The sequence below is a fragment of the Ctenopharyngodon idella genome, chromosome 20 (genome assembly GCF_019924925.1).
Source record: "Ctenopharyngodon idella isolate HZGC_01 chromosome 20, HZGC01, whole genome shotgun sequence".
In the NCBI taxonomy this organism is placed as follows: Eukaryota; Metazoa; Chordata; class Actinopteri; order Cypriniformes; family Xenocyprididae; genus Ctenopharyngodon; species Ctenopharyngodon idella.
Genome location: NC_067239.1, coordinates 7649696 through 7676579, shown reverse-complemented (window position 1 = coordinate 7676579; position 26884 = coordinate 7649696). Strand labels below are relative to the sequence as shown.

Sequence of the window (26884 nt, the reverse complement as noted above, 5' to 3'; positions counted from 1 at the left end):
TGTAAATGTTACAAATTCACGCAAGCATTTCCTTTTTGCATAAATGTTCGTCCTGACAGTCTGCGTTAAACTTCAAATTTTACTGAATGAGCGCCGGCGCGCACACCCGCGTCAGAAGGGAACGCGGTAGAGAGGGAGACAATTAATACTCAGCGCAAAAATATTCATTTTGCTGAAATATCTCTTGTTTAAAGTGTATTAACTGTAAAAGGATAACAACATTTAATTGAATATAAATGTAAGACGTTTCTTATAGCCTATATTTACAGGATAAAGAAATGAAAGTAAGAAGTGATTGTGTCCAGAGTGAATGTGTGTGTTCATACAGAATGTTTATCTTGCCTGTTTGTTAGTTTTTCTTTATTATCTTTATTACTATCTTCATTTTTAATGATTTACACTATTTTATTCACTATTTACAGTGCTTTTTTTTTTTTTTTTTGACCTCTGCCACCCAATGTATGGTTTGTGCCACAGCTGCCCTAAACTATCAGTATTAGTGATTACCAAAATAATTTTTCATGTTTCTGTAATGGTTAATCCACCAGTATGTGTAAGCTCTTTAGTGTTTAGTGAAGTATTTCTAATTCTACAATATCATTATTGCTGTTATTCATGAATTTTCGATTTTACTGTTTTACAAGAAAGACAGGGAAAAAAAGTAAAGCACTTTATAGATGCCCAATTACAGTCAATAACAACAGAGACTGTTATTAAGTTTTTTGGATATTATGTGTGAATGATAATGACTATTTAGTTGTTTCAGTTTATTTGCCTATCAATAACATTTTTAGTTTTAAACAAGTTTTTGATAGATTTCTAAAATATTTATGTTCTCTCTTTATTATGACATGTAGTTTAATAAATTAAGCACTGTATGTTTTCCTAGCATTCAGTTGGCACAGTTGTTTGAAGTGCATTGGGCAGGATGTGCAATAGTGTTTTTTTTTTTTTTTTTTTTTTTTTTAATAAAATAGAATTATGATTTTTATCTCATTAAATCAGTCTCATTTAACCAAAAATCAGTTGTAACCAATTGTGTGCATGAATTAAATTTGGAATTTGGAATTATTTGGGGTTGTTGCAAGGTCTAGACTGCATGCAGATAAGCAGTCATCAGTCATAAGCAATTCTGTGTAGTGTAAACAGCATTGTTTTAAATGAGAGCATTTGTGCAAGTCCATAACTAAAACATTAATAAACCGAGGAACACAATTCTCGACTTGTTTTTCATTTGTAGTCTTCGAAAATAATATGGCATGCTGTTGATCCCTACAAAATAAGTATTTTTTTTAAGTAAATTATTTTAATCTAAATAATATGGTCGCAATATATAGAGAGAAATAATTGATTATTATTGTCTTCATAATCGTGCAGTCCTAATCCAAGGAAGAATAGAAAGTAGAGAAAGGAACAAAAGAGATGTTACCCAAGATCTCGCATGTCTGGGATTTCACTTATGGATACAGGATTGTTTAACAGCCTGCTGGGACTCACCATGGAGCACATATGGAACATGCTGTCACTGCAGAATAGAAGAGCTGGACAGCACTGTGTGTGTTTGTGTCTGCCTGTCTTTCTGTCTGTCTGTCTCCATATGGTGGCCCTTTTTATCTCACCATGAGCGAGAAGTGACTTAAACTTGCTTTCATACAGTATGCTGCAGTAAACACCATAACGCCAGATGATAGGCGCATGCTGACATCAATCGTGAATTTGCCTGTCACTCCTCTTAGTCTTATTCAGCACATGCTGATTCATTTGACTTAACTTAGAGCTTCACACCTAAATAAATATCAGACGCCATCATTTAATGACTGAAGACTCTCAAAACGCCTTTATCAGTGTTAAAAAAGTTGTGTGGACATGTATCACTATGAAAACTTAAAACCGTAATACTGATAGTAATACAGTCTATATTACCGTTTACACATCACAATCTCAAAAGAACAAAAGGTAGAACAAACTTGTGCCTAACTATTAGTCACAAACAAACTTCATAATAGGAACAAATTCGTGGCTAATCACCTAAGCTTTGTCAGTTGCCACTTTAAGGACAAAATTCTTGAGCTTTGTGGTCTAAGGATCTAACAAAGCCTAACTAGTCCTGGGTCTAGTCCTTTCAACACACAACTCGGCCAGACCTTAGATTTCATTACCATTTCCCCTGTATGAATTTCTGGATTATTATCTATTTAAAGGGATTATAAAACATACTTTGGTAATAAGAGTTCTTGATTTCTTGGTTATTGTCTTTCACTTCCTTTTTTGTGGTTTATTATATTTAGCTTTTTATTAATGTTTCCAATGCAAGAACTAATGTGCATAAGAAGGTCTAGGATTTTAAAGGAGTTTAATATATTTGAATCAAAGTTTGCTTGCTTCCAGCTAAGTCATTACAAAATGACTTGTGAGTATTGGTTTAGTACTGCAATAGTTCTCTGGTAGAACCGCTTCTTGGCAGAGGACGTAATGTGGTGTACCACTCATGTCTTCCTGGGAAATTTGGAAAACGGATTTCTTTACTGTTCATTCTTATATTTGAGTACAATATTCTGTTGCTCATAAATGTTGTGCTACTTGCTGAAGTTGACCTTTTCTTGAACACCTATGAAAAATGCAGACTGCATCAAGCCCAACTTGGTCCCATTCTTATCGAATTGAAATAATTGGACTTGTCTTACCTTAATTTTTGGCAAAGAAAACTTTGCTCCAACCCGAGACTGAATGTCTATACAAAACAGATGGTAGGCTACAAAGGAAGTTGTATTGGCAACATGTCCAAACTTTCTGTGGCTGTGTCCCTACCTGGAAGAAACTCATGTGTTACTGAAGATCTAATGGAGGCGTGCTAAGTTTCCTGTATGTTCTTGGCCAGCGACATGACCCGGTCAATCCATGAGATATGAATGTAGCTTTTCTTTGTGGCACCACTACAGGGTATCATGTGACAATCCACCACCACAGAGATATATTTGGTTGACGCTGGCACCCCTTTTAAATCCATGTGGGTTGTCTTTAAATGGCTTATTGATATTGGGTAGCACTAGCAGGAAATTTAGGAATGGTTTCCATGGACTGTTTCATGGACCATCAACACCTACTCTTATTTTTGAAGGCAGTCATTTTTCTGTTCTTTTGTAAATGTACAGCCAAGAGACATCTACTGAAAGAGGCTCCCTATATCATCTCCCTCAACCAGGAACAGATTTCCTTAGTGTAATCTTTTCTCCACTACATTTTTAAAATAGACCAGCCCTTTTCCTGAGCATGCAGTTAAGTCTGTTCAATCTTGCTCCTGGGCACTATTCTGCAGACTTCAGCTCCAATCCTATTTAAACATACCTGAATCAGATAATAAAATTTTTCCAGATTACTACAAACTTTTAGTGTTGGGGCAGGTTGGAGCTAAACTCTGCAGTACATTAGCCTTCCAGGAGCAGGATTGGACATCCCTGATATACTGCATGTCTGCTCATGTGCATACACAATGAAAAAAGTGCCAAAGGTGGAGAAGATTGCAAAAATGTAGGAGTGTCTCAAAGGAGCTCCTTAAACTGAACCGTTCTCTGAAAATCACTGCAAAGCAATATTCAAGACCGGACTCAATCTCAAGTCTGAGTCAAAGACCATATATTCATGGTCTTGGTCTTGGTCAAATGACTTGGAGTTGGGACCATGTCGACTAAATCTAGACTTGAACTCAACCCTTTTCTGGTCTCAGTCTTGATTCAGACTCTAATGAGCTGGTCTCAACTACAAAACTGCCAGACATTCATTTTCAATGAGAGTTGCCAATTTTTGATGACAAAAGCAAAAGAGACTGTTGGTAATACACCTAAGTTAAGAAGAGTAGCAAAACAATGTAGCAAGAGGGCTACAGATTTGGGGCATCTCGCATGCATCTCAATTCAGCTTCCTTAGCTTAGGCCACACATCAAAAAACACTTGAAATTCCCAAATGAGCTGCCTCGACTGCAACACGGATGTGTAGTGTTTGGCCCCCTAATTTGCAGTCTGTGTGAATGCCCATTTATCTTGGAGAGACACTACCTTGCCATTCTGGGCCACTGATAAGGCTGTTGTCACTCAGGGTTGTGTGTATATATATATATATATATATATAAATTTTTTTTTTTTTTATTTTTTTTTTTTTTTTGCAAAGCTGGTCTTTTACAAACAGGATGCTCAGGTCTGGGTTATCAGAGACTAGAAGTCCTCACCTAGAACCTCAACAATACTTTGCACAGTTCATAAGTATGTATCCTCCTTACAAAATTTTGGACATTATGTCCTTGAGGTTTAGTATTCGAAATAGTACTATGACTGAATTCTATGCAGAAAATGAAACTCCTTGTCCTCAAAAGTGTGATTCAAAGTAGGTTTGCAGTGTGAGTCTGAGATAACCAGGGGTAGTCATGGGGTTAGTCATACACCTCTCTGTACCTAAGAGATGAGTGTTAGTGTGTATGCACTTTAATGATTAACCTTTACACCAGTGTTAGTGAGGTCACAGACGGCAGCTTCTGGTGTAGGTCAGAACACAACAGCTGCTTGTAGGGATTAGCTGTCTGTTTCTCCCTTCTAGCTGTATACAGCGCCCATCTCTCTCTCTCTCTCTCTCTCTCTCTCTCTCTCTCTCTCTCTCTCTCTCTCTCTCTCTCTCTCTCTCTCTCTCTCTGGCTCTGGCTCTGGCTCTTAACACGTCCTCATCAGCTCAGTAATTTTCCCAATGATTAGTATCTTGCAGTTTCTAATTACCTCCTAATATACAGTATTGTTCACTTAAAGGGTTAGTTCACCCAAAAAATGAAACTTTTGCCATTAATTACTCACCCTCATGTCATTCCAAACACCTTTGTTTAAATCCTAGAGCTTTCTTACCTCTGATAGACTGCAATGTTATTGACACTTTCAAGGCCCAGAAAGGTAGTAAAGACATCGTTAAAATAGTCCATATGACTACAGTGTTTCAACCTTAATGTTATGAAGCAACAAGAATAATTTTGTTTGCAAAAAACAAAGAAAAATAACAGCTTTATTCAACAATTTCTTCTCTTCCATGTCAGTCTCCTACACTGTTCACGTAGTAAACACAGTGCAGTACTTGCACAAAGCCGGTTTCAGTTTCTACCCAGGTAAGTTCAAGATTAGTTTGAGTAAACTCTGGTTTTTCGGGCTCATGATGGTGGATTGGTTTTTAGCGGGTTTCATTGCTATGGTAACTTACGCTACAAGGCTAACCCGCTCCGGAGCAGGTTTTATTCTGGGTTCGAGATCGCAAACCCAAACTGGACCAATCAGCTTTGAGTGAAGTGACATGTATCTGATGCAATAAAGCCACTCCCCTGTATCTCTCACTCCAACTTAAATCAGTTTATAAAATTGCTCATCTTTTGCTGCTAATTATTATATTTATATTATATAAATTAATTATGTATAATTCATATAATAGTATATTCATATTATATTAATTGACAATTAATATTAAACTTTGCTTTTAAATTGATGTGTATTCATTTAAGCTTTTTGATTTTATTTAATTTCTTTGATTCACATGCATTGATATAGTCAGATATTTTCTTTCAGCTGCCTTCTCAAACTTTAACTGCAGCAGTGTTTATTCCTGCCTTGTAAATGCATTTCATGATATTTTTCATAACGATCTCTTAATCTTCAGAAGAGACGTGAATTGCGCGGCTCTCTCGCGAGAAGTGAATCAAACAGACGCTCTGCATGTATCGTGTGATTGGCTGTTTGACGCACGTGTCCCGCTTTAAGGTGCACGCGCTTCAGAGTTAATCGCAGACTGTGGGTTAAACCTGAGTTGACAGAGAAAGTTTATACTGAGCGTTGTGCAACAGCTGATCCTGATCTAAACCAGGTTGGATTTTTCTGGATTTGTCAACTCTAAACCTACTCTGAAATTCAGAGTTTGTTCAACTAGCTTCATGCAACAGGCCACAGCTCATTATTGGCCAGCTTCTCCGCCAGCGTCCCACGCATGCTCCGCGGTGCTCACGTGAACAACGTCAGCCAATACTGAGCCGGCATTCTGACATAGAACACAGAAGCTCTGCTATGTGAACAACGTAGGAGACAGACATGGAAGAGAAGAAATTGTTGAATAAAGTCTTTATTTTTGTTAGTTTTTTATATGCACAAAAATGTATTCTTGTCGCTTCTTAACATTAAGGTTGAACCACTCTAGTCACATGGACTATTTTAACAATGTCTTTACTACCTTTCTGGGCCTTTAAAGTGGTAATAATATTGCAGCCATCGGAGACTGGAAAGCTCACAGATTTTATCAAAAAATATCTTAATTTGTGTTCCGAAGATGAATGAAGGTCTTACGGGTTTGGAACGACATGAGGGTGAGTAATTAATGACAGAATTTTCATTTTTGGGTGAACTAACCCTTTAAAGGCTTTATGTACACCTCTCAGCCCTCATGCTGTCAATATGAATTGTACCATCGCTGTACCAGATTTGCTGCCTTTTGCTCTTGGCATGATGCTGCATTTGAATGTTGCACTCTTGCTAAACTCTAAGCAAGTAGCTGATTTGAAACATCTAAACAGTGCTTTTCATTGTATAATCATTTCCTTTGACCTATTACTCAGTTCCTATTGTTGAATGAAGCATACACAACAATCTTTGCTCCAAGTGGTTCAGCTGATGTGATGTAGCTCACTTTAATTATTTGAAATTATATTTATTTATTCTGTTGTCTAAATAAAAAAAAAAAAATTGTTCACCAAGGCTGCATTTATCCCTGTGATGGCAAAGCTGAATTTTTAGCAGCCATTACTCCATTTTTCAGTGTCACATGATCAGAAATCATTCTAATATGCTGATTTGCTGATATTGTGTATCTACAATTATACAATACTAGTGAATTAAATCTTTAATACTAGCTGATATCTAGCGTTTGAACTGAGTTTTGGCCTCTCTGAAAAAATACAGTTAAGTTTCCTAAGAAGCTGAACTTCAGCTTTGCTGGCACAGCTAATACAATGGGACTTTAGATTTGTCCTTAGCTCCACCAATGCACTATTAGATTATGTTGGAAAACTTTTATGTAATACCTTTAAATGACAGTAGTGTTGGATAATATTCTTTGGTCCAACCTCATTGGATTGCGGTTGGACTGACAGAACTTTCTTTCCGTAATGGGCAGGAATAAGCAGGTCTGGAATAATGCTGTCCCTGTTGCTACACTACAGTTTAAGACTCTGCCTTTAATGAGAGGGGTAACAGGCCTAGATGCCTGGAGGCAAGGGGGAGCCTTTGGGAACGGCAATATCCTTTTAGAATTAAATTGCCAAGTTCAACTTTGATCCTTTGGAGAGGGGATTTTATTTAGGCCAGCATTGGTTTTGCCCCCCACCCTACCTTTCTCACACAAATGCTTTACATACATGTACATATATATATATATATATATATATGAAGAGGTGGCTTGAGAATGAGTTGGCTACCATATTTATGGCCTTAGGGAGTGGTCAACCCCAATGATGTGCTGCTTTCTCTTCATTATCTAATTTTCCCTCTCTTTATGTAAGGTATAAACACATAGAATCACAGAGGGAGCAAGGGTGGGCCCGTCAAAATTGGTTGTATGGTTGTCTTTTCTTGTTGACAGACGTGTGTGGCCTTCCAGGATTTGAGAAACAGACCTAATCACAGAGGTCAGAAACCATGACCATCAAGCTTGGCTCAACAGATCAAGCTAATGCACAGCTTTGTTCAAGACACAATGCAATCTGCAGAAATGGCTAATGCTTTCTATACAGATCTTTTGCAATGATGAATTGCCTTTGTGGAATTGTTCATGTTGTTGCCCTAAATGAGATATTGCAGAACAATTGTATTGATTCTGGAATTTTTCATCATCAAGCCGAAAGGGTCTTAAAAATTTCTACTGTTCCAGGCTAATTGTTACAGTTATAGTTTCTTTTTCCATTATGGTGCTTCAGAATCAGAATTAAAATGTATAAGACCAATTGTGAATCACCACATGACTAAAGCTGTTCCGCCAACACGCTTTTCCTGCTCTGATTGCAGTTAACTAACCATACTGAGAAATCAGAGCATGAAATGGTTCGTAATTGTACTGTATCAAACTGCATTCTAATGGAAATGGAATGGTACTGTTATTCACCAAGCTCAGAACCGTTGGGCCCGATAGTGAAGACGGGCATTTTTAGTTTATGCAAGTTTTGTTATTACAGTGTTTAGTAAGAAACAATAAGTGATCATTTGTCTCTACATTTGCTATGATCTTAATACAAATGTACTGTGTAAAAAGTGTATTTCTTAATAGCTTATCACCTTAAACTATTTTTTTATATCCAATAAGCTTCAGAAACTAATTTTGCTACCACATTCTCAAAAATCTTTCTTTTTTAACAGACCAACCATAAAGGTTGTGACCTCCAGGTAAATTCATCAGGTCCTTAGGTGCATTTGCATGTTTTGAGTTCATCCGTCCATCCTCCTTCCCGCTTATCCTCTCTAGGGTTGTGAGAGGCTGGAGACGTTTTGATTTGTTCTAGAAAATTTCCTTAAAAAAAACTTCTAGTTTCTGATAAAGCACGTGAAGTTTCACCTCAGATCTGCCTTTGTGTACGTAAAGAATATCCAGTGCTGGGAATCCCCAGTGTAATCGCTTCAGGCTGAATTAGCCTGGATTTAGGGCTGTCTGACGCCGCAAAACACAAAGCAAAGTCAATGAATGACTGTAAAGCAATCACTAGGAACTACAGAGTCTGTAGTTGGGTCTTTTGGCAAGCTGTGTTAGGTCATAACAAAACTGTTTTACTTGCATAACATTTACTTACTGGATAATTATAAAGGAAAAGATTTCAGACCAGTTGATGAGAGCCGATGGACAGTGAAGGGTTAAGTGTGTTTCCTGCAGGAGAATAAATTAAATGTGGCCATAATCACATTGCAGGAATGCAGTCAGTGTACTCTTGTGAAACACCCCCTAAGCCCTGGCTCTGCTCCACTCTCTCAGCGCCTCACACAAAGATGGCTTTGTTCGCTCCCCCTCTCCCCTTTCTCTTTCTCTCTCTCTCTCGACTTTTCATTTCTTTGCCTCCTTCTAACTCTCATTTGCTTTGCTCTATCCCAGTTTTACTTTTCCTCTCAGCCACTTAGTCAGTGTTCCTGTTTTCCACTTTTACTTTCTCTCTTTTTCATGGATTCTGGGTTTTTTCCCATACCTTCCCCTACTTTTATTTTGTTTGGAAGATCATATTTCTGGACTGCTGTTTCATTTTGTTCATGTTGTGTAATTGCTTGTTTTCTCTAGAAGAAAAGCTTTATGATTTATGAAGAAAATAAGTTGCTGAAAGCAGCAGCAGCACAAGAAAACATCCTCTTTTTTACATTGCCCCACAAAACACTCAAACTATATTTGTGTTTCTCATATGGGATCATTAAAAATATCAATGAATAGGTTATCAAAAACGCATTAATGCAAAATTTAGTTCTGCATTGTCATTGATGAACGGCTTAGAACCGACCGGTTTGCAAAAGCTTGATTGGAACCTGACCAAACTGTCACAAAAACATAACTTGCTTGCTGCTTTGAACTTCATGCTTTAGTTTTGTTGTAAGTCACTTCCTCAAGTTCATATTAGAGAGACATTGAGAGAACTCCTGTGGAGAGGCAGTTCATTTTCAGTTACTGATTTACCCAGGTGTTGGGTAATTTCTGGTGAATTATTTCCCTCTTGCCTGATCAATTGGATAAAAGACGTGCAAGAACTGGCGGGTTTTCTTCTAGGAACCGTCATCTGCTCACATCTCGGACTGCAGCTGCTGTTCTGTATTCCAGCCACACGTGCATCCATGTGAATATGGAAGTAACAAACGAAAGCCTCTGCATAAACCATGTTTCTCTTAAGATTCATTCTGTTCACAGGTGCTGGTTTATCAGCGCCCATTGAGACGTCGTGTATGTGTGTGCGTGCACATAAGCACATGTGCAGATTTCTGTCTGTACTTATGTGAGTGTCATTGTTGAACAGAAACCCCCTTTCTATTTAAGTGCTAAACAGAATGACTCATCCCGTCACAGCTGCAAATGTCCATACTCTCAGAACTGTGTTCCGCTTTCAGCAGAGGGCATTGCATATATATCGGTACCAAAACCCAAACTCCTGAAAGTAAAATGGGCTCTGCATTACACTTTCAGGCTCTGAGTCAGACCTGGACAGATGACTGTCAGTTGAATTTATCTTTCTAATCCTTGAGGTCTACCCTACAAAGAATGAGGTTAAGTTGAGCTACATGAACTATCCTGACCCTACCTCCCATAAAAACAAGCCCGCAAACAATGGTGTTTACTGTCAATGGTGGTTATCATCCAATCCATTAAATTTATATCGAGATTATGTAAGGGCAATTACACAACTGCAATCCCCCTTTCTGTTCTTCATTTTTGGCTCTCTTAAAAAGCCACAGTGTCCTCAAATCTCCACAGAGGAAATGGAGCATTTCTGAATCAGAACATTTTTGCTGATGTCCCCAGCCTTGGCTCACAAAGGACAAAACGAGGCCCTTATTAAGCTGCCCCTTTGCCAGGCCACATGGAGGATTTGCGAGTTCAATGGGATCTGCAGGAACAACAAGGGAACAACGAAACTCTTCATCCTGTCAGGAAAGCATGGCAGAGGATCCTAAACCTACGGCCTATTTTTCAAGAAAAACTAAGCAACTAATTTGAAACCCGGGTAACATGAAGGTGCAATTTTTTTTTTTTACCCAGCGTGTCTAAGCTGAAGCCTCACATTATCTTCACACAGATAAACTTAAAACAAAAGGCCTTGGCTGACTCAATGTTTCCAGCAGGGTAACGAGTAGAGGGATTTTACAGAGCTGTACCATGTGTCTTGGCCAGTACCGCACTGACTCATTATTAGCAATCAGCGTTGGATCTGGATGGCTTTAGCTGCTGTGGTTCTGCGGAGTAAAGTCTCCCATGATTGTGAGACATTTTTCAAGCTGCTCATCTCTGTAATTTAGCAATTTGGTTTGATTATTGTGGGGGTTTTGTTTCGACTGCACCCAGAATAGCTCAGGCCAATGAGTAAAGGGGGCTTACTAATGATTTCTGTTTCCTAAGACTTACAACATGCAACTCAAGTGCAAAAACACATTCTGGAGGGGTTGACCCACTGGAGTTCTCTTAGTGCCCAGACGCTCATACTGATGTGTCCCCCTAATGAGAAGTTTTCTGGACTGCAGTGCTCCAGGTGAAGGGGCCCTTTCTGTGATACGTTATACAGCAGCAGGTTTCACTAAGGTGTTCATTTCAAGAAACCTTTTATCTCCTCCTTCCAATCCTCCAGACTCCATCTGAGCTCCATAAATCAAAGCAGAGTTGCGAGAGCCCTCAAGAGGAGTTGTCTCTTGTTCGCTCTGTGCTTGTCCTGGTTCAGTGAGTTGGGCATTGGGACCCGGATCACTTATATTAAATCTGTACTACTTCATGTTCACTTGTGCTCATACTAAGTTCTCAAAGCTCTTACATGCAATTTTCAAAAGGGCACAATGAAAAATGGTGAGTGATAGGCCATGTACGCCCCTCCTGAGCTACAGGTTTCCATCCGTTATTTCCTGTCTCGCCAATCTTGCTACGACTTGCCCCATGTGTTCTGCTTTATGGAGTAATAAAAAAGCGTAATAGCTCTCATCTATTCTTGTTAACAGCACAGTGTGCGCTTGTTTGAGTGTGACAAAGGGTGAGAGAAAGGCTGGATATGAAATGAATTTGGAGTGGCCCCCTTAAAGGCATATGTAAACATTTACGGTTTGTCTCAAGCTGCTGGTGTGATTACAGAGGCCGTACTGTACAGAGGCAGTCAAATGGAAAATGCAGAGCACATGAGTATGAGTGGCCTACTTGCAAGAGAGCATTTCCCGACCACTCTGCTTCACGGTATTAGCAGGGCGCTGCCTCTCGAAACTAATGTGTTACGTCTGATATAGAGGCTTGTTAGGAAATCCAGTCAACATCCGTCTGCACTCTGTTCAAGTATGTTTATGGGTTTGCTTATCTCCAGATTGAATAGATGCCGTAATACAGGGAAAGGATCAGATTCGCAGGCATTGAATGACGCAATGGAAACGGAACCAGATGAAGTGAATAATTATGTTTGTAAGCAGTATGTTCACGCTGAGAACTTTGGGATACCAGTCATGTGAAATCACTAGTCATAGTTTTGAAGGATTTGTCCATTTCAAACCCTCTTGTTTTGATGTGTCATGTGTTTTTGCTGGTTGTTGTTATTACCGGGAACTGGAGAAATCGGTCATGCCTGTTATTACTCCAAGCAAGGTTGCCGGTGTGTGGGATGCTAATATCACTCTGCAGAGGTTGTGCTAGCTTTAGTCTTAAATGCATTCACACTGATGTTGATGTGCAGTGTCAAAGTGATGGACATCATTCGTTTTTATGAGAGTTTGCAATTTATACAGATGAGCAATGCAGAGACCACCAATGGGAGTGCCTGCAGTGATCTTCCACCCCATGCAGATTTTTATCTCTGCCGGTAGGAACGGCTTCACTGAATGTTGAAGTTTGATGTTCATGTATTTACCTTCTATTTTAGGGCCCCATAATGAGGTTTTGACTAAAAATGAAACAAGACTAGCACCCAGCCACATGGGAGGTGTTGTTCTCATGAAAAGCCAGAGCTTGGGAATAAAGAGGTTTCATAATAAGCATCACAGCCACAGGAATGACAGTAGCAAAACATAGCTAGATGTGTATTTAGTCATGTTCTACATTGTCTTCTCCCACAAACCTGGCCACATTAAATTTGGCACTCATTTCCCTCAGCTGGTCACTTGGAGTATGTTTTCTTGGGTTTTATAGGAATTCATATTGGTCATTTAACTGCTTCTGTTCCTTACCAAGACTTAAAGTACCATAGATTACAATGGAGGTGCAACCTAAAGGCTCAGTGGAGCCTTTATTTCCTCCCACAAACTTTCCCTCAAATTGATGCCTGTGTGTATACTGTATGTCTGTGTATAATACCTCCATGATGTCAGTCTGTGCCAAAGTTAAACCAACCCATATTTTTCTTGTCAAGTCTGTTGTGGATTCATTTTTTTTGTAGCATTTACCCGAAACGTGAGCTGCTTATATCTAATCAGGTAAACTAGGGAGACAGTGGACAAGGCTAAAGGGTTGCTCATGGGTCAATAACAAGTAAGGATGTCCAAGATCATGAAAAGGAGAAATCTTTTAAAAATGTAGTTAAAAATGAAAAAGTCTTAAATTGACCTGAATTAACCTTACCTCCCAAATATCTGATATTTTAGTTACTTACTAACACAATCATGGTGGTCAGGGGTCCTCGATGATATCATTTCTCGTTTTAAGGTGTGTTTGTTTGTTTGTTTTTTTCCAGAATTTGAAATTGTATGCTTTTATGTTTTCTAGGGAATGAAAACCCAGAAAGTTTTTTAATCCAAGGAACAGATCCAGGGCTTCAGCCAATCAGAGTGAGGACGGGGTTCATCTACAACTTCTCCCAGGCCACGCCTTCTACTTGCTGAGAACCCTTGGCTGCAGAACTTAGTGGCTGTTATTGTCCTATTTTTAAGGCCAGTAAACAAATGTGAAATGACTCATGTTTTCTATGTCAGTTAAACACCCAATGCCGTCCATTATCTAAAGATAACGAAGTGTGATGATGCATTTGAACATCAAGGTTATTTTGATGGTCATTTGATGACTATGGTGACACTTTGATGCTATTGAAATTGTAGAGGCACAAAGCATTTAATATTTATCATCCACCATAGATATTCCAAACAATTAAATATGATTGCTTTATGATTTCTTTCAGGTACAATCCATGGTTAAACATTGCAGAAACATGTGGTGGATCAGCAGCTTGTTCTTTATGGCAAAAACGAACGACAGACACAAAGTGCACAGAGCAAACTACACAGGTCGACGACCAAGCCTCCCCTTTGTAGAACATTACCTCAATTTTCATCTAGTTACAAAACTGCAACATCAGTCAGCTATTGATTGACAGGCTTAATTTTCCTCTTGCTCGTCGTATGATAAGACAGCAGTCTTGGACAAACGCTGCTTGACCCTGACTGGCCGTTGCCATGGCTTCTATTCCCATGACTCCTGTTCCCATGGTTCCTCTGCCTTAAAGGGAAGTTTGTCTGATTAGATGAACAATGGTGTTATTTTGGGTGGTTCCTCCTTTTTCGGCTTGTTTTGCTTTTGATTGTATATGTGCACATATACGCATTCACACATATTCTCTATTTACTTTGTATTTATATTTATGGTGCAATACAGATTTTATACACTTCTAACATTAATAAATCAAACTGATTTTCAAATTCAAAGTCTTGCAATCTCTAATTATTTCAATTTCATTAGCAGATTCTGCTGACAGTGCAAACGACGATGCCATCTTTAGCTCTCTCTGCCAGCAGATAAAGTCAGTTTTGACAACCCAACCCGCAATGCTGAGTAGGTGTTCTTTCTGTCTGTCTTTCTCTTTCATCCTCTTTCTGTATATCTCTCCTCCCTTCCCCCCATAAGCAGGCTGATAGGCTGAGAGTTCACATGTTTTGACAGATCGTTTAATGGTTGACCTGTGGCGATATCGCTGCCTGTGCCTGTTCCGAGGGGAGGAAAACTCTCCTTCCTTCCAAAGAAACTCCTTCTTTCCCTGCAAACCAGAAGGCTCTGGAGAATAAAACAGTCAGGGTGAATTTAAAAATCAGAGCAGAGAGTCATGAGATCCTGACGCGAGTCTAAAATTCATGGTGATCTGTACTCATCCCTCACGTCAGGCTTTTTCTGAGTGCCACAATACAAACCAACCACACGAGGACATGCACACATTTCTTAGGGCTTTATTATTCTAAAAGATAACACTGTTGAATGACTCATGTCCAATATCAGTATATTTAAATTAGCATTGATTCTTTGTTTTAGCAGTGTTTGCTTTTGAATTGATAAAATTGGATACACATGACCTGAAGTCAGTTCTGTTCAGAATCTTTTGTTTTGTTCTGCTCTGTGAGGCTCATTTAGATATTGCACAGCCTTGAGGTTAAACCAACAACCACACATTCCCCTAGCTCAAAACTCCCCGAAATGCCCCTTCTATACACGCATTAGTATAAATCGTTTCAATATTCTGACATTGTGAACTCTTCTTTGTTTACTCATTGCCCTCTGAAACACTCAGAGTAACAAAAAGAGCTGATAGAGGAATTACAAAGTCTATGGTGCGAGTATTGCTCAACTGCGACTTTGGCCTTATTCCTCACGTCTGTTCTTAAAGGCCCAGTGACCCACAGCCCTGGTGTGCGTAGACACCGACTGCCATGTGTATTCATAACAGAATAACTTTTTAACAATTACAATACTTTTCCCAACAATGACAACCCCAAATACGGGATTGCTGTTATGCTTTGCTGCATAACTTTTTTAAAGGGTTGCTTCAACTAAAAACGTAGGGCTGTAGTTAAAGGAGTAGCTCACTTCAGAATTAAAATTTCCTGATAATTTACTCACCCCCATGTCATACAAGATGTTTATGTCTTTCTTCAGTCGAAAAGAAATTAAGGTTTGTGAGGAGAACATTCCAGGATTTTTCTTCATATAGTGGACTTCAACAGGGTTCAACGGGTTGAAGGTCCAAATTGCAGTTTCAATGCAGCTTCAAGGGGCTCTAAACAATCCCAGACAAGGAATAAGGGTCTTATCTAGCGAAACGATCTGTGAATTTCTAAAGAAAAAAAAAAACTTTTAAACCACAAATGCTCGTCTTGCACTAGCTCTGCGATGTGCTACGCATTACGTAATCACGTTGGAAAGATCACGCGTGACGTAGGCGGAAGTACCGAGCAAGTGTTTACAAAGCGAACGTGCAAAGAATAAGTCAAACGGCCTTTACAAAACAAAAGGTAAAACAACAATGTCGGATGATTTTGAAGTTGGACGAGAAATGAGTTCTCCGCCCTACCACGGTACTTCCGCCTACGTCACGCGCGACCTTTCCAACGTGATTATGTAATGCGTGGCGCATCGAGAGCTAGTGCAAGATAAGCATTTGTGGTTAAAAAAAGTATATATTTTTTTTTCTTTTAGAAAATGACAGATAATTTCGCTGGATAAGACCCTTATTCCTCGTCTGGGATCTTGTAGAGCCCTTTGAAGCTGAATTGAAACTGCAATTTGGACCTTGAACCCTGTTGAAGTCCACTACATGGAGAAAAATCCTGGAATGTTCTCCTCAAAAACGTTAATTTCTTTTCGACTGAAGAAAGACATAAACATCTTGTATGACATGGGGGTGAGTAAATTATCAGGAAATTTTAATTCTGAAGTGAACTAATCCTTTAATTCATGGAGATCATGACAAAAAAAGGTCTCTAAAATGAGACTCAATGTGAATCCTATACTATAAAGCAGGGGTTTTCAAACTTTTTGAATCCATGGACAACCCCCACCCCCACCCCCAAATATTATCATCCCCTTGTGAGGGACCCCTTTCTTAAAATATTCTATAAAATATAAAGGCGCCTAATGAAAGAAATATGCACTGAAATATCTACTTTTTATAAATGAAAAAAAGAGTAACATTTGGTTAGTAAATGACAACAGGATTTTCTATTTTGGGTGAACTATTTCTTTAAAGACCAAAGGTTAAAGCAGTGAAAATGATGAACTACTCAGATGGTCATCTGGCTCCTATCTGCTATGATTTTATTCATGATCACAGCTTTCCTCAGGAACTTAGCATGGTATTCTCTCTTTAAGGGAAATTAAACTAAAACCCAGCAAGGACTGACAGTGCTCGCAGTGCACGGATACTTGTTCAGTGACGTAGGGAGCAAACATGTACTGTAGACTGCTAGCAGAAGACCCCTCCTGACTGTTGCTACAGTAACAAACTGTCTGTTCTCAAGGTGCCTGTTCTTTCTATCTAGTAGTGCAGTCATTGGCAGTACTTTTGAAAGCAGCACAGAGATTCAAAAAGCCATTGACATCATTCCCAGGGAAAGATATAGTTTAGGGCCTTTCACATCCCTACTATTGGGCCAGGACAGAATTTTGATTTCCTGTGTTTGAGCACTTTTCCAGGAAAGCAGTTTGAGCATTTTAGCTGGTTCATTAACATCCCCCCCACCCCCCTCAGGGTGGAATTCAAGTTTGTGGCTTCTAGGGATAAGAATTTATCCAGGGAGAATGTCAAAATATGGCATGAAATAATAAGCACAGCTGTTTGCGTTAGAGTTTATTACCCTTGCTTTAGCAAACTTACAAAAACAACTTTTTGAAACAGTTTGAGAGTCATTCTTTGTTCTTTCATCACATTTATCAAGCTTGTCATTCGTGTGGAAATAAAACACAATGTCGGTTTGCTTATAAATAGGTATTTTATTGGTTTAAACTGCAATCTGTCGTTACAAAAGAAAACATATTGATGTGAACAGCAATAGCTGCTAACATAGGACACATTCAAATGTAGCTTTCTCAATGTCAATCCTGTTAACCTCGAATTTCCACTAAAATCTATATAATGACTCTGGATTACAATCCTAAAAGGTACAAGACTCTTGGAATGTACTGTTAGGCACTTAGCAAGTAGAAGTGGTCCAAAATCTGTAAATAAATAAGAATTTTGAGTCATAACAAATCAAAAACACATGCTTGCTGGCGTACACAACATGGTTTCAAATTGGGCAAAATAAATACACAAATGCATATTTAACAATTCCCTTATTAACCGTCCATTTTAGACATGCTGCGATCAAAGGATTGAACCACCGCGGGGGTCGTGAGATTGGAACTATAATGCATTTATCGTCTGTGATTTGTTCATACCAAAAGAAGTTTTAATGAGAGGATCCCAGTCAGATTTATAAAATCACAGGCACAGGACTGTTATTGTCAAGAAAACTCAGTTTACATTCTAGACGGTCGGAGCCTAATAATAAAGGATTATAGAGGCATAAACATCTTGAAACTGCAGTCCAACATTAGGGAGAAAAATAATAAATAAATGCAAAACAATCCTCTTGCATTCTCATTTTAAATTAAGTTTCACTTAAAAAATAAATCAAAATGTAGTTACAAAATGTCATTGCAGTATAATATATTAACTGTTGAAACTTAACGAAAAAGGTCTTCACAATCTTACGATTAATACGGAAGATCATAATTTAACATAAAGGAAAATATATTCTATTTCATTATCCAGATAAATACAAACAAAATAAAAAAAAAATGCTTACAATCAGCAATAAATACATTTTGATAAGTTAAATAAGCACTGACAAGCAAAACTTTCAGTTTGAAAGTTCTCATTTCAAAACAGAAAATACCAACAATAATTGTAATGATGCAATAATAACTATATTATAACAATAATAGGGCAAAATACAATATGGATTTAATGATAGAACATTTCAACGATCTGTTTACAACGAAACAATTAGTGGCCACTGAAGTCACATCTTTAGTGGTAACATGAACAGAAGGAATAAAGGAAGGATGTCCTCTCTCACACATATTCTCTCTAACATAATCCAACAACCAGCAGACACTATTTTAGCGCAAGGGATCACATGTTCTAGGGATAATTACCAAGGTGACAGCACATTTAGCACCACTAGACATACATATATCTCTCAGAATGATTCATACAGCTCTAAGATGGGTTTGATTCTTTTTTTTTTTTTTTTTTTTAACTTTTCTACCCCAGATCTCCAAAAAATCAACGTGACTGGAAAAGTAGTAATTGTTTGATAGGCACTTTAAGTCTCGACGATCTACCGCTGAGAGTTTTCTGCAAGAAAAGTGGCACTTTCAGGTCTGTAAAGCACATTGTTGCTATAATATTCAGTAGATTCTTTGAACAAGAACATCCTTGAACAATTTAGAAAACTATGCTCTTAAGTTTGAACAAACTGAACTAAATATGGATTTGTTTAACATGTTCCACTGAGGATTTTGAGACCTCAACATTCGAGTGGGCCTAGAGGCAAACAGTTCGGTTTTTTTGCATTACATCGGGCATGTTAAAGTTGTTTAGCGAGGCATGGGTATTCACTCAAAGCTGATGCTACAGGGTAATATGGTTTCTGATTTGACTCAGTGGCTATGAGAACACTGTACTTTAGTCCACTTCTCTGCTGTAAACAAACCAAGGACAGGAAGGGATTGCTAGGAGGAAAATTACTCTCTCTTTCTCGCCAGCTCTTTCTCTGCTTTGTCTCTCTCAGGCCTGAAATCTCTGAGGGAAGGTTTTAATCGTCAGAGATGGAGAGTCTGCTGAAGATGGGAAGGCGACGTGTCGCATCCAGCACAGGTGACTCAGATCCGCTCTGGCTGCCCAGGCTGCTCTGGTAGCCCTCCTGGTCGGAGAGGGAGTCCGGAGGGCTTGGGGGAGACTCGGACATGGGCCTGAAGAAGGAGGGTGTGGTGGGTGAGTGAGGACCGTGCAGATCAGGAACAGTGGTGCCACCTAAACTGGGCCCAAACAGGTTGGCGAGCTCTTGACTTGAGAAAGTGAAGGGGTTGCTGGGCCACTCGTTGATGTCTTCATTGGAAAATATGGGTGGAGGTGTGACAGAGGTTGGGCTGTCCTGGGAGCCACCTGAGCTTGGGAAACCAGCAAAACTGTAGCTGTGATGAAGGCGGGGGCGATCCATCTTGTTGAAGGCGGAAAGAGGAGGGGGTCCGCGGCGCTCCTCTGCGTTGTGGATGAAGTGGCAACGCGGCCCGTACGGGCAGTAACCAATGCTGTGGAAGGTGCGACAGAGCTCGGTCTTGTACTTGGGGTGGCGATTTAGACTACGAAGCTCGTGCATCCCGTGGGCAAACTGGCACTTGTCGCCATATTTACAAGTGCCATTCTCCTCGAAGGGTCTGCAGAGTTCGGTCTTATAGCGGCTAGAGTTGACCTGGCTGTTTCCGTTGGCACTAATGCACGTGATGTTGCTCGGCCTTAGACGCTCCCCGGTTTCAGAGTATGACCGGTCACGAAAGCGGTTCTCCTTGTTGTTACTGCTCCCATTCATGGAAGCCGAGCCTTCCATCTTGAGACTGTTAATAAATTGGTTCTGCGTTGATTTGGAGCTGGTAACGGACACAGAGTGGCGACGCTGGTAGAGTCCCACTGAAGGAGTACCCACCACCTTCCTGTCCAGCAGGGACCCGGTGGGGTTAAAGGGGGTATTGGCACCAGTGGAGGGGACAGACTGTAAATGGGGACTGGAGAGTTGACTGTTGTAGGTCATCAACTTATTGTTCTGAAAATGAAGAAAACAAAACAATGTCTCAAAAATTTGGGCATGATTTTGCTACAAATACCACCAGTGGGAGTTTATTACATGCTGATGGTATTTTCTGTCTTCAGGTCAGCTCTAGGGCCTGTTTTTATGAGTGAACACTAATGACCCAGCACTTTTAACCTACCCAGCAATCTCTTTAAAAGTGAAAGTTTTAAGTCATGAACGTGCTAGACTCATGTATCATCTGAAATTACTGCGGAAACGGTGCGCATTAGCATGATGATTTATTGCATAACCAGTAACTGTGAAACACTGTCATTAAGATACAAAACCTCATCACTTTTTCTGGCTTTCTAAAAATTTAGGGTAAAGGAAAATACACCATTGTAATCAAATCTAGCCTATGTATTGTGATGAGAAAAATGACCACCCAGGCTATGTTTGAATTGTAGGTAGGTCTATATACACGTATCTGAGAGATAACTTTGGCCATTGCATTGCATCACATATTGTCTTTTTAATCTTGTTCGCTGAGATCAGGTTTTTAAAAGTGCTTTGTCGAGTTTTATGACAATAGTTCAACTAAAACTGAAAATGTTGTCATTTACTTGCCCCATGAAATGCTATGCTGAATGGTGAGCAATAGGCCTACTCCAGTTCTTTTTAGGTAAAATGACAGAACAGTGTGAGAAATTACAGTCGTTATAATATTCACATCAGTTATAACTCTTAAACATAATTAGCAGTTAGTTCAATTAAAAAATGCTGTGACATTATAGGGTTGATTTCACTGGTTCTCGTAAGTCATTTGATAGCGACGCTATGTTTAAAATGAATGACGGCTTCAGAAGACTCACAATATTGCTCACCAACTGATGTTTAAAACAGCTATCCATTTTGATTAAAGCGAAACGCCACCTAAGGACATTAGCCTAACATCTCCTTTTGTGTTTATAACACTACATTGTAATAGCATGGGTGAGTACATTTTTAAGTTTTGGTCAACAATCCCTTTAACGTTGGTTTAACTTTTAAAAGCGCGTCTCGAGACCCTTGTGTTCAGTTTCAACTGTTTTGAATGCAAGAAAGCATCCTGAACAACCCCTTAAAGCGTTCTGCTGAAAACTACTCTTCCCCTACGTCACAGCTAAGATTGCATGTTCACAGTTCAATGTTACATGGCTTTAGAGACCTTTATATGCTCACAACTGACCTATAGATTATTTCAAGAGATGGGTGAAACTAAAATAATACGATAAATAAATCAAATTGCCTTAATTTTAGGTTAGAACCGCTACTGTTTAAGATTATTAGAAGTAAATCCATTAAGTATAACCCTTGTTTCCCATGATGGAGAACTCGTTTTATTTCAAATGATTTGTGGCCTTCGCTGTTGTGTATAATCGAATCGAGAGCAAATAATGCACACCTTCATGTGAAGCATACGGTTAACTTATGACGCATAAACGGAGATGAATGAAACTATTCTAATATATTAGATTTCCTTATTCTCCCCTAATCGATTAACAATCGATGACTGAAGATCAAACATTAGATGCACAAGACTAGATAAAGTTCACAAACAAGATTCTAGTCCCACTCTCTCGCGCGCGCACACACACACACACAAACCAGAAAAGTTTGACATCGGTGTAGAAAACAGCATCTCAAACCACTGCTACATTTTTATGAGATATTGATCTGTTTCTCAATCATATAAACTGATAAAATGCTTAAAACTACTTTCCAGAAAAATATAAATTACCTTATTCGTCACTTCGTAGTCGAAGAAAGAAGACACGACGGTCGCAGTCATTGTCGAATCGGGGGTTGTTGAAAATACTTAAGAGTTGACAAATAGATGGTTTGTTAAGGCACGGTGGGTGTATTCCTGTGTTTGAAGGGTCTTTGATATAGTTCTGCCCCGCAGAGAGCCCCCTCTGTCCTGCCAAAACTTGCGCGCATATCCTTTATAAAAACTTGCGCAGTCTTCCTGGCAGAATGGGCGGGGTTATTTCTGACCATGCCTCTTTACCGCACTTCTCTCTGGCGCTTTGAAGTGATGTATAGCACTACGTTGACTCAACAGATTACGAAACTTCATTTCTTCGAAACTTCATTACCATACATTTAACCACAACATGGAGTTCTTCCTGAGCGTTTCACTCAACCCATTCAGAGCATTTCAATAATAGCTATTAAATCTTTAAACAACACAAATGAGTTTGACTAAAGTGAAGCTGAGAGGTGACATTAGTAGCCTAAGTCATAATATCATATTAAATGTTATTTTTAAATGGACAGTGGGTCTCAGTGTAAGCAAAAAAGCTGTATTGTACACTAAAAAAAATAAATAATAGAAATTCCAGCTATGAATTTTTAATGTTTGTGTGTATATATATATATATATATATATATATATATATATATATACATATATATATATATATGAGAGAGAGAGAGAGGGAGAGAGAGAAAATCTACAATGATTTTGTTTTAAAATATAGTTTATTCAAAGGCACCATATAGAAGCATTGTTTAAAAATATGATCATGAAAATATGGGTGCATTTTGAATAGAAGGAAAGCATGGTCCCTTGATCTGAACATTTTAAAGAATGAAGTGAGGGAAAGAATGCATGACTAAGGGAACATGAAAGATGCATAAAAATACTTGGCTTGATTTAGTCATTTTTAGTACACATGTATGGCTTTCTTATCTCTGAAATGTGCAGTAGTGAAAAGCTTTAGATTGTCATGTACATAGATTGTTATTTTCCTTCAATGATTGTTTTTTTTTTTTTTAATGAGGCCAACAAACTAAAGATAAGGACGCACTGCACAGTATACAGTACGTGCTGGACAACAGCAGCCAGCATATTCTCCTTCACTGCATGCTTCCAGGGTCTTGATCCTTTAAATCCATTGGCATGTTTAGCATGCCTCTGATAGTTTCTGGTTTCCTTTGTGTTGTTTTCACCAAACATTACCTGAAAAAAATTTCTGCAGATTTAGCTGACCCATCAGGACCTCCTGTCCTCAACGCTTTGTCAACCGCAACGTTCCTCGCCAAAGACCCTGACCTTGGGTTTCAATTTTTATCAGAGCTTTACAGCTATATTCAAAGTATTCACAGAAGTGCTTTTCAAAGTCTATTTCAGCTTGTTTTTTTTTATATCATGACTTTTGTAATCATGCTAAGGTAATTTATTCATGGCAGTATGCCAATAAAATAGGAGTCACTTTAAACGTAGTTGTTCACTCACCCTCATTTCATTCCAAACCTATGATTTTCTTTCTACCGTTCCACAAAAGAAAGAAAGACAGGTTTGGAATGACGTAACAGTGAGTAAATGACAGAATGAATTCGTTTTGATGAACTACAAAAGTCAAAACATCATATTTCTTTAGAATTAAAGGTGCGGTAAGCGATTTCTGAGAAACACTGTTGATATTCCAAATTAACCCAAACAAACACACTGCCTTCATTGCTTTGCCCCAAAATGAACGTAATGCAAGTGTGGAAGTCTCTTTATCATAGCTGAAGCAAAATAATGCTTTGTGAAAAATAAAGTGAAGAAGACGAACGAACAACAAAGAAGAACAAAAAGTGAACATTAGTACACAAGAGTATATACAAGCAAGAGTTGGTTATTAGTTGCCAGCAGAACACCAGCTCCAGACAAACAATGACACTCAAATCTGTCCTGTTACTATAGCTAACATTACATCAACAGCATATCTTGGATCTGTGAAATATAGCAAAACCAATGTTACTCAAGTATGGAGCATAAACAACACAACCTCAGCGTCCGTTTTCAGGCCTTCCCACTTAGGACTCTCCAGCGCTGGAAAGCTTTTCTAAAGGTTGCTTATTCAAAAAAAAAAAAAAAAAAAAAAAACGCCTTGATTTCGTGGAATCATGGGAGGTGTTGTCTTCATCTAACATTACTGTAGTATGAAGCAGGGTGTGGCTCAAAGCTGCTGGAGTGGAACAAGGCTGCTGAAGCGATTACAAAAGAGAGACAAGCGCGACACATGGCTCGAGAACAGTGGAGCTTTTATTATGCTGCAGACGAGCCACTTCTGCTTCTTCCGGTCATGCGTATGTGGGGTAGCGCAGCGCTGTTTTATCATATTAGATACATTTGTGTGTTGAAAGTTGTTATAATGCTACTCTGTGCGTTCGCTCGGCAGCTACTATGAGATAGGGTTAAAGGGGCCTATGATTTGATTTTCCTCTAAACCACTAGATGGCACAAAAACTTGCCGCAGCACTTTCCTAAATATCCGCTTTTCAAAATGCACGTGCAAATTTGACTGATACTTGACGCGATCGCGAGCAGCAACGCAAAGTTGATTCTGAGGTAGTTTGATCTAATATTTGATGTTTTTTAAAATGTTGTTGATTTAAGTAGCTAATGAGAATCGATTAAATTAATGTTTGTATTTTCAGACAAAGGTCTTCTTAATGATTTTCAGTTTTGTTCAAGGTAATTCAAGCAACAGTTTTTCAATAACGGAAGAATATGTAAAAGTATGGTATTTGGGGTAAAAAGCGCCCCTGCTGTTGAGGCACAATAATTAACGTGATAATGAATAGCTGGCTGACTTTTCCATTTGTTGATATGACACGGTTAGATTCAGATGGCAAATATCATATATCGAATTGGGTATCCATCTTAGGGATAATACCCATATTTATACTGAAACAATCATATTTAAAAAATAATATATTAATCATATCATAGTAAAATATCACTTATTGTTACTACTGTAAATCTATATTAAATATTATGGGATCTCCTTCAATGCTTTCAGAATCTTTACTTTTTAAAGTAATTTTGTTTCTGTATTTGTAATATATATATATATATATATATATATTAACATAAGCCTATTTTAATGATAGTATATTTATTGAACAAAAATTAATTATTTTATAAAATAGTATAAACTTTGCTAAAGTGCTTCTTTTGAACAAGTATTAACCTAGACATTATTAAAAACATTATTTTAGTTAAAGTATTTGTATCAATCCATGCTGGGGTAAAAGGCCCCCCTCACTACCTCATACATTTATTAGATTTTTATACAAAATTAACTACTTTTATGATTTATTTTCACACAAAATCTGCTGCTCCATCAATGTTCAATACAAACATATATATTTTTCCTGCATTCATACACTTTGAGAGTAGTGAAAAGCACATTTTTTTCTTAAGGTGTACCTTTAGCCCTGTTGTACGCTACTTGTTACACACTGCAACGTGGTAAATCAAGAAAACATGATGAGTTATATAACATGATTAGTTTTGTCAATGAATGTATCCAAACAGTTGCTCACCTGTCTAATAAAACATAATATATTAAAGCGTCTTTGGTGTTTCCATGGTTTCTACAAAATAAAACTGGAAACCGAGAGTAGCGCGGGTATGATGTCATTGATAGGCGACACACGGACACGGTCCGTGTCCTGGTTAAAATTGCTTATTTCTCTGGATTTAAACATTCTTGTAAACATTTAGGATAATGTAAGTACACAAGTCATCAAAATATATAACACTGTTCTAGTGTTTTTTGGATATTTTAATCCAAAATCTTACATATTGAGCCTTTAAGGGAATAATTCACCCAAAAATTTAAATTGTATAATTTTTTTTCACTCTCATGTTGTTTGAAACCCGTATGACTTTCATTGGAAGTTTCAAACTATTTTTTTTATATAAAAAAAATTATGATTTGGGCCATCAAACTTTAAAAAGGACACAAAAGCACCATTTAAGTATCATAAAAGTGGTCTATACCTCATAAGCCAAACCAGTTTGAAATGACAAACTGGGTGACTTTAATTCCAGGGTTTTGATCCTGTAAATCCATTGGCATGTTTAGCGTGCCTCTGATTCCTTCAAGTCAGTGTGTTTCACTCTGTCTCTTACAATGGCATTTTAAGTCCTCTGGGACAACGATTCAGTTATGTTTCATGGTCAAAAAATGTATAATTGAAATTGCATGCCACATTTTACTTTACCTGAAACTCCATTTAAAATAGCTAACCATTTATTACACTTGAGGACTGTTAGAATTACAGAAGGATTTCAACGTGAGAGACATGTTTTCTCTCTCCTACATCTATCTGGTAGGAAGGTCTATTTTCAGGTATTCTCCATTTCATTAGAGATTCATGACTGATGAGTTTATTTTGGACTTCTAAAAGGTTGTTCCATGGAAAATTTGTTTTCCCTCAGCTGAAGCCCTTAAAAACCATAATCTCTGCTCAACTGAGTCTTTCCAATTACCCAACAGCCCATTTGTTGTTTTTGATGCATTTTCACATCAATAAAATGATGTGTTCTGGATGTGACTAAATTTACAGAACAAAAGGTCATACTTCTGCAGAACTTCCAACAAACTCAGACCTGAACCGGCACAAACGGCCAAGTCAAATTAAATTTTGTTTGTCTTTTGGGTGGGTGACCGCAGGGACTAGTCCTGTTATAGCCCCATCTCGTGACCATAGGTCATGTTTTGCTTCCTATTCCATTTATGACATTAACTCAGAGATTAATTGCTGA

General features: G+C 38.3%; 2 protein-coding genes across 3 annotated transcripts in view; one reads left to right on the top strand and one right to left on the bottom strand.

Annotated features, from left to right (window-relative positions):
* The window catches only part of rad51b (RAD51 paralog B), a 47422-nt gene extending 33022 nt beyond the window's left edge, over window positions 1-14400 (top strand). For both annotated transcript variants that reach the window (XR_007926726.1, XM_051874001.1), the window contains 2 exons: window positions 13469-13632; window positions 13878-14400. Coding sequence is in view for 1 of the 2 variants with exons in the window: in XM_051874001.1 (XP_051729961.1) it covers window positions 13469-13584 (116 nt within the window). In the remaining variant the exon portion in view is untranslated. The remainder of the gene's footprint in view (window positions 1-13468; window positions 13633-13877) is intronic.
* A 3032-nt stretch (window positions 14401-17432) lies between these two features.
* On the bottom strand, window positions 17433-22327 carry zfp36l1b (zinc finger protein 36, C3H type-like 1b). Its single transcript, XM_051874004.1, has 2 exons — window positions 22076-22327; window positions 17433-20328 (listed from the first exon to the last, which is right to left on the bottom strand). The coding sequence occupies exons 1-2, from the start codon at window positions 22124-22126 to the stop codon at window positions 19324-19326; spliced, it is 1056 nt and encodes a 351-aa protein (XP_051729964.1). The 5' UTR covers window positions 22127-22327; the 3' UTR covers window positions 17433-19323.
* Between the last annotated feature and the right edge of the window lie 4557 nt (window positions 22328-26884).